At 41.8% G+C, this 8,727-nt stretch overlaps 1 protein-coding gene across 1 annotated transcript; it reads left to right on the top strand.

Annotated features, from left to right (window-relative positions):
- b3gnt9 (UDP-GlcNAc:betaGal beta-1,3-N-acetylglucosaminyltransferase 9) lies at window positions 1-8,414 on the top strand. Its single transcript, XM_086163285.1, has 7 exons — window positions 1-45; window positions 2,100-2,509; window positions 2,594-2,704; window positions 4,524-4,922; window positions 5,857-6,098; window positions 6,618-6,873; window positions 6,961-8,414. Exons 2-7 carry the CDS (start codon window positions 2,414-2,416, stop codon window positions 7,312-7,314), a joined length of 1,458 nt encoding a protein of 485 aa, XP_086019411.1. The 5' UTR covers window positions 1-45; window positions 2,100-2,413; the 3' UTR covers window positions 7,315-8,414.
- The last annotated feature ends 313 nt before the right edge of the window (window positions 8,415-8,727 follow it).

Here is an 8,727-nt window from a genome sequence, read left to right as displayed (position 1 = left end):
AGCGGCGCGGCCGCCTCACTTCGCCCTCCTCCCCCGTCCCGTCTGGTGAGTTTGAATGATACAAAACTTATTTTCAAATCTTATTCATGAATAAAAAAAAAATGCAATTATTGCTATTTTGTACTAATAGATAAAACGTGCTGGAGCGTCGACGTCGCTGATTAAAAAAAAAAAAACGCGCAGGGGTTCTCCGGTTAGAAACTCTGCGTTGTGCGTTTCTGCTCTTAAACTTCTCCTGGGCTTTTTTGCGGGATATGAGAAACGCAGAGATGGACGGCGACTCTATAACGCGCTCGCACTTTTCACGTCGCCATCGTTTCTTTGACGTTTTTCCCCTCTAAAAAACATTTAAGATGGGACACGGTGTTCTCTGTAATAGACGGTACCCTCGTATTCACTTACATAACGGCCGACACTCCCCCTCGTATTGAACACCGAGATGCGGATCAGAAAAGTGACCGCCATCGATCACTTATTACCATTTAATAACATTTAATAACAGTTCTGATGCGTTTCAATCTTAAAAAAAAGTCTTAACATGCAACGGGATTTTTCCTCAGATATCTTTCCCGGTCAACTTTTAAATCCCATCTTTATTGGTGGAACAAAATGTGAATTAGAGTAATGACTCTGAGGAAATGTTGTATTAATAAGGGGTGTATATTAGATGATAATGGTGGATCTGAAGAACTTTTTTTATAAAGTTGTCGGAGGTTTACTGAAGTCTACTTGAATGTCATTGCAGTGTGCGTAAAAGTACACAGATAAGTCCTAATCCCTCTTCTGAGATATCCCGCTCGCAGTGAATGGTTAGTTTAAGCCTTAAAGTAATAGATTTATTGACCCATCAGTTTGAACCGAGCCTCCTGGAGGGACTGCATCTTGAATGTGAGCCTCATAGGGAACTAATTTAGACACATCATTCATCTATGTGCTTTTTTGGCATCCTGATGATGACCTGATGCAAAAATATCCATAATGAAATCACCTTGTAACGTAGATAAATTGGATTCTTTTTATTGAAAAGGATCAATATCAACAAGTGGCTGCTCCTTTTGCTTTGTTTCAGTTTTCGGACCCACGCAAGTAAAGCAAGTTGTCTTTTCAAACTATTTTTAAACTAATATTGTTACCGCTGCAAATTTACTTCTAGGTATTTCCTTACCTTGTTTTTACAGTTTTATTGCAGTACAACTAAAGAAATTTCATGCCAGCTTTCTGTGTACTGAAAGTTACTTTCAAAGCTGAAAGTAGTTTGAAATTGACTTTGCAGAATTAAAATCTGGACTTGCATTACATTAATAGTGGGCTTGACTGATCGTTGCACCCTAGAATAATAACTAACTAAATAAAAGACTGATAAAAACAGACAAAAACAGAGTAACACATAAATAAAACAAGTAGAATGACAAATACATAAAAAATGAATACATAAAAAATAAAATACAATTTCACCAAGGTTGTGCTGTATAAATGACTTTTTCTTTCATTCTGTCTTTATAATAAACTCATTCAGTTTATCAGTTATTATCAATTATTATATATAATCATTATATGAATTATTAATAGTTATTGCATATTGATTTCTGTAAACTTAAAAGCGCTGATCGAGGCCGATAGGCAATACAGCATCAAATAGTCATTCAAATTAATAGGTTGATTTTAATTTATGTCAATTGAATTATGTAATGACTGCCTCTTAATTCTCTTATTAGTTTATATTAATCAAGATGTTTGAGTTCAGATGTCAGAAAAAGATTGGATATCAGATTTACTAGAACTGAGCTGATGCCTGCTCAACTTCTTGGTATTTTAAATTGGAACAATAAAGCTGCAGAATGTTTAGAAGCGTTCATTTGCATTTGTGACACAGATGATGTAGAGTTAAAATCAAAGCATGAATTAGTTGTATTTTTAAGATTTGGCTTATGCTAAAATGATACCTAAAGGCAGGACAACTCAATGAAAGCCTTTTCAGTGATAGTATGCTGATATTACTGTGTTGTACTATGGCAATTTTAAGTTTTGAATTGAATTATATTTTCTGTAAGTTTGTGTTTTGTTTTGTGTTTTTTGCTTAAATGATGTTTGTTGACAAGGATGCTTCGCCTGCCACAGCCTGGGAAGTGGGGAGCTATGGTGGCGGACAGTGGGTCATCACCCGGGGACGTCTCCAGGGGACCGGAAACCTCCTAAAGTGACCTTTCAGCCGCTCAGGGGCAGCAGAGACGCTTTTTTACGGAGAAGCTGTGACGTCAGGGGGAGAATTTTGCAATGCGTCACAGAGAGAAAAGGAATATTCGGGATCAGATTGTGCAGCCGAGTCTGCAAACCCGAGCGATCCTGCCAAACCCTCCGAGCTGAGGTGCAGCATGAGCCGGTGTTCAACGTTTACTGAAGTCAGTGTCAAAAGATGGTGAGGATGAGGAGGATGGTCCACGTGAAGGGAGACGTGATGTGCACGATGGTGCTCCTGGTGCTCTTCTGCCTGCTCTTCTACGTCCGCCAGGTAAATGTGGAAGAAATTACCGTGCGCGAAATAAAAGATAACATCGGTCTCGCGCTCATGAGATCTTTCCACACGCGTTTCCAGGTTCTGGTGTCCTCCGGGTGGGACAGGCCTGCATGGAGGCTGGAGATCCATCGGCCCACCAGCTCCAGCCGCACCCTGCTGGGAGCCAGCGGGGTGACGACGGGCCAGGAGGTACGAGCCAAAACGATTTTGGAGATTACCGCCTGTCAGTGTTCAGGACACAGTGGCTCAGAAAAACAAACATGGGACGTATGAAAGGTTCAAACCTCTGTTTCCCACGAACAGTGGAACCGTTTGTGTGAGTGTGTGTGTGTGTGCTGTCAACGTTGAGCTCAGAACCCTCAGAAATGTAGAATTAAACTTCAAATTTAATATTTTTGCCAAAATAGCCCCAACTGAGGGAGAAATTAAATTTGTTCTTTCTGGTGCGTTAAAAATTTGTTTTATTTCCATGTTGTATTAGCTCATCTAAAATAGCTTTGTGGGCAAACAGATTTAACTTCCTGATTTTTCTCCTTGTTAGTTTTCCCGCAGTTCTAAATGCAGTCAATGGGATGTCACAGCAAATGCAGTCATTTAAAAAAAAAAAAAAAAAAATAGGCTTTCCTTTTAAGGAGAATAAACTCGTCTCAAGAGGCTCGACACAGTTCCCACAGTCTCAGAGTTAGAAATATATCATTCAACAATCCTTAGGAATATCGATCTCTCCTCTTCTTTTTCTTCTTCTTCTCTAAATGGGTGTTCTCTTCAGGGGTCGGCCACAGCTGATCATTTTCCTCCATCTAACCACCCTCTTCTGTCCAGCTAACTTTATGTCCTCTTTCACGTCATCTGTAAATTTCCACTAGGCCATCTTGGCTGGCAGCTCAAAATGCAAAATGCCCCCTTGAGGCTGCATTAATATCATTCATTCATTCATTCATTCATTTGTATGTTTTTTTTGTGTTTATGAGAGAGTGAATGATTGTATATCCCAGAGGTCGGCAACCTTTAACTCCCAAAGAGCCACCTGGACCCGTTTTCCACGGAAAATAAAACACTGGGAGCCGCAATTACTTTTTGACTTCTAAAATAAAGGTACCACTGTATATATCACTTTTTATTATCTTTACACTTTGTATAAACAAGTGTGCAGTGTGTTGCTTATGAAATCCACTAAGTGATATAGAGAAAATTAAAGTTATTTTATGAAATGACCACAATTAGAACATTTTGAGCTTTGGGCTTTCAGAGCGTGTAGCGGAGCCTTGACCTGAATTTTGAAAACAAATCGGGAAAAAAATCACTGTCAGTAAACAATAGGAAACAAATATTTGCAACATAGCTTAATAAATATTTATTTTACCTGGTTAATGGAACTTCTGCTCCTGAACTTCTGCGCACAGCATCTGCAAATCCGGGCTCTACCAGCTGGTGGGTATACCGGCTTCCCTGAGTGTGACGTTTATTTTGAGCGTCAAAAAATAATAAACACAATTTCAGTTTAATATTTCAAGATCACAATAATCTTCCAATTTAGAACTAAAATTAAAAAAAAGAACTAAAACAAATAAAATACACTTCAATTAAATACTTATAATTTATTTTCCTCAGCCACTCGGAGCCGCAGTGTAAAAATGAAAGAGCCACATGTGGCTCTGGAGCTGCGGGTTGCCGACCCCTGGTATATCACTATACGTGTCCCCGTGATTGACTGACACCTGGCCCAGGGTGAACTCCACCTCTCACCATGAGTGCAGGATAAGCAATATAGATGATAAATGAATGACTGCAGGGGACTTTAAATTAGTTTATTTGGTTAAATCTTCCATCCAAAGCTGACTCATATAAACACATCTATTCCCGCGTAAAATCCGTGTTTATGTTCTTCAGTAGAAAACAGTCTGATGAAGATAAGAATGAATCACGTGAAGCAGTAAAAGGATCACGACAGTTATTCATCCCAGCAGAAGTTGTCTGTCTTCTCTCACTTCATTTTTCAAATTAACAGATCCCGTCCGTCCCTGCGGAGCCAAAACTGCCTCCTTGCAAACCCCAGACCAAGTCCAAACCCCCTCAGGCCAAGTCCAAACCCCCTCAGGCCAAATCCAAACCCACCCAGGCCAAGTCCAAACCCCCTTCTAAATCCAAGGGAAAACCCAAGTCGCGACGGAAGAATGTCACTCCGACGAAACCCACTGCCAAACCCCTTCCCACGCTGCCGCCTTTCGACTTCGAGAGCTATCTGAGAGAAAAGGACAACAGGAGGTTCAAGCTGCTGACGGATCAGCCGGAGAAATGTCACGTCAGGTCAGAGGAGGACGACGGCGGAGCGGGCGAAGGATCTGCCTCCGCTCCCTACATGCTCATCGCCGTTAAATCTGTCGCCGCAGATTTCGACAAGAGGCAGGTAAAACATGCTACGCCGGGAGGGTTATGCCACTTATTGAAACATTTGCTGTTGATCAGTGAGGGAAGTGGTGTTTTTGGATGATGGTCAAAGCTGACATTTCAAATTAAGTGTGGATCTAATGACCACGCGTAATGAGAACGCTTGTTGAGAAAAACACATGGAGTTCATTAAATGTCTTTTTATTGTGCAATCACCCAGGATGGGGCTGTCTTAAATACATGAGTTTAGAACAACTATTGACAGTGCGATCAAAACATGTTTAACTGCAAATAAATGGGGGATTAACGCTAATCTGAAAACATTTCTGCTCAAAAATGAAACCTTTGTTTGTCAATCCAGATGCTAAATTTGACCAGCGACATCTCTTATCAACATTTACGTTTCGAACATATCGAACAATTTAACTGCCAATTCGAAAATGCAGCTGTGGCAACAGCAGCCACAGGAACGCAACTCCCGGAATGTGATGTTGCTCAAATTAACAAGAAATGTATGGAAACCCCAAACGTAATTAAACACGAATAAAGAATAATGTTGTCCCATGAAAACACATTTCCCATGACTATAACTCATCAACTCAAAGTCGTTCTAGCAGTAATCGTTACTGGAAACCTTAAGATTATTTATTATGAAGACACAAATTGCCAAATCTCAACACAGTTGTCTGATGACACTTTCCATGTAAAGCGGGTATGGACTGCCCCGCCTTGGAATCATTTGCAGAAAGGCAACATCCGCCCTTGAGCTCAATGCGTGCGGCCAGTTTGGGTAGACAGAGTAAGCCCACGACAGCATAACTAGTGGTTAGCCTAACCTTAACTATAAGCGTTTTCCAAAGACAACTTTTCTGTGTTTATTTAAAGCTCAAGCCTAAATCTTGTCTATTCTTGATTCCGGGTGTTTCTTGTCTGTTTACACAAAAACACTTCAGGTGGTTCGTCGGACTTGGGGGAAAGAGGGACATTTCCAAAACGGAGTCTCCATACGCACTGTGTTTCTGCTGGGGGTCCCCAGAAATCGGACGGCTCTGCCACTGTGGGACCGGCTCCTGACCTACGAGAGCGAGACCTTCAGGGACATTCTGCTGTGGGAATTTGACGACACTTTCTTCAACCTGACGCTGAAGGAAACGCACTTCCTGGAGTGGGTCAACAGTAGCTGCCCGGATGTCCAGTAAGAGGCGTAAAATTACTTAGAGACGATAGACCTGACTGATCCTGGATGTTTGGTTACCAACAAACATTTAGCCAAACTTCAATACCTAGACCAGAGTTGGGCATTTTATGGCCCGTTTTGCTTTTTTATCTGGCCCACCAAACTATTTTCTTTGAATATTTTAATAGCATTTTCAATCAATATTGAAGCTCCTTATTTTTTCTTTTTGTGTTTAATTTTATGGATGATTATATACAAAATAATATCGGTACAGTTATATGATAATGAATGATTCCAAAATTGAAATAAAATGCCAAAAAAATTAAGTACTTCAATTTTTGTTTTGTTCAATTTACATGATACCCAGTTGGCCCGTGCATAAAAATTAAATAAGAAATGTGGCCTGCCAGCCAGTGTAACTGCCCACCCCTGACCTAGACAATGGCGGGTCAACCTTGCTTCCACAGGCTGGAAAAATATTTTTCTCGTATAAAATAAAGAATTTTACGTGTGTACATGTTGTGTTTGGTTGCACAGGTTTATCTTCAAGGGTGACGCCGACGTGTATGTGAACGTGGAGAACATACTAGAGATGCTACAAGGACAGAAGTCCGACGAGGACGTTTTTATCGGTGATATTATATTTAACGCGAAGCCCATTCGCCGCCGCAGTTCCAAGTACTACGTGCCAGAATTTGTTTACGGAGCGGGCCTGTATCCCTCATACGCCGGAGGAGGAGGCTTCGTCATGTCCGGACACACGGCTCGGAGGCTCAGCTCAGCATGTCAACAGGTGCGGGGACCTTTGAATGTCTTATTGTGGATTTTTTTTTTTTTTTTTTTTAAAGATTAATTACATTTTTTTCTTTTATATTTCAAGGTGGAGCTGTTCCCCATCGATGACGTCTTCCTGGGAATGTGCCTTCAGCTGATCGGCGTCAAACCGACGCGCCACCAAGGCTTCCGCACCTTCGGGATCCCCAGGCCATCGGCAGCGCCTCACCTCCAGACGTTCGACCCCTGCTTCTACCGGGAACTGATGGTGGTTCACAGCCTCAGCGTTCCTCAAATCTGGCTAATGTGGAACCTGCTGCACGACCCCAAGCTGAGCTGCCACAACAGCACCAGCCCGACATCCAGGCCCTTCAGGTGGAAGGGCAAGACGGGGGAGGAGGGGGAAGAGGGGGAGGAGGCCGACTATGGCGGCAAGCAGGTCTTTGTCATGCACGAGTGACTTCCTGCAGGGCTGCGTTGGATCTGTGCAGAAACGCTTATAAAACAGGATCTAAGGCCAAACTTCAAAGCACTGTGATGAGTTTAAAAGCACAGTTGAGTCACGGGAGTCTTTCGTCCAAGCTGGCTGATCCTCATCGTGGAAATGAATTGGCAGGAGCCAAATGTGCCTCGGACGTTTTTTTTCTGTACAGAAGCCCGGAGACAATTTAGGCTCCAAGGTCCGTCTGCGTTTGAATGCAGCGAAAAGCCTCGGATTCTCGGAGGAAGTGAAGTGGCTCGATTCTCCCTCCGGGCTTCGGACTTTAGAATGTGAAATCTCAAGAATGTATTTTCTATATTATAATTCTTATTATGACAATATCCTGCACGATGAAAACGCATCGTGAAAAAAGCGGTCTACTGGTTTTACCCCATCCGAGTATAAGCGTTTTCTTTATTATTCACTTTTATCAGACCACTGTCAGAGAGCGGATCGCGGCGATGAGTCAGGTGAGCAGAGACACGGACGTTTCGGGATTCTTTTCTGCGTCAGAGGAATCGAGCGAGAAAAGAGTTGTTCCTCATGTTTGCTGGATTGATGAACACATGGACGATGACGTTATCAGTTCCCTGGAGGAACAATAAATGAGGCTTTAATGGAAAACAGTTGTGCAGCAGAACCACCTGGGACGACCGTGCACGTACATGCACACACACAAACTCGCACAGACCTACCGAAACTAATTCTTCCCAAACCCAAAGTCCTCACACTTCATGTCATGCGGACTTTTTTTATCCCTTAAGCAAAAGGAATACCCGACAAACACACAGACATAACACACACACACGTACTCGGGATATGAAAACAGAACTTTTCTTTTGCTGAATGTTTGTGAAAGTTTCAGTTTTTGCTTATAATTATAACTTGGATTTATTTTCTTTTTTTCATGTTTTAATTTCATTTCATTTTTTTTTTGTTCCACACTTATTTGTATATTCACCCTCATCTTCTCAAATGATGTCATCGTTGCTCTGCAGACTTCACGTACCCAAGAAAAATTTTATCCAGCATACAAACTCCCTTCCTGCTGATGATTAATAAAACAAACCTGGAGACGAGCCTTATGGTCTGGAGCCACTTCTTAGACCGTTGTGTGGAGTCTCCATGTTCTCCTTGGTTTTCTCCCGTCATCCAAAAAATTGCAGGAGATTCATAGGAAACCCTCAATAGCCAAGACATGTGAATGGTTATGTTTCTGTGTGAGGCGTGAATGGCTGTATGTTCATGACGTGAATGAGTGAACGCTTATGTCTATGATGTCTGAATGAGTAGGTTAATGGTTGTGTATGTACATATATATTCGTGCTGTGAGGCCGAAGCGCTCACCACTGATATATGTTTGTATATATAAATGTATATATATATGTATAT

The sequence above is a fragment of the Fistularia commersonii genome, chromosome 17 (assembly GCF_037954325.1).
Source record: "Fistularia commersonii isolate RoL2024-O1a breed Wild chromosome 17, RoL_Fcom_v1.0, whole genome shotgun sequence".
In the NCBI taxonomy this organism is placed as follows: domain Eukaryota; kingdom Metazoa; phylum Chordata; class Actinopteri; order Syngnathiformes; family Fistulariidae; genus Fistularia; species Fistularia commersonii.
Note: the sequence above shows the minus strand (reverse complement) of the source record. Positions and strands in the feature narration are given on the sequence as shown.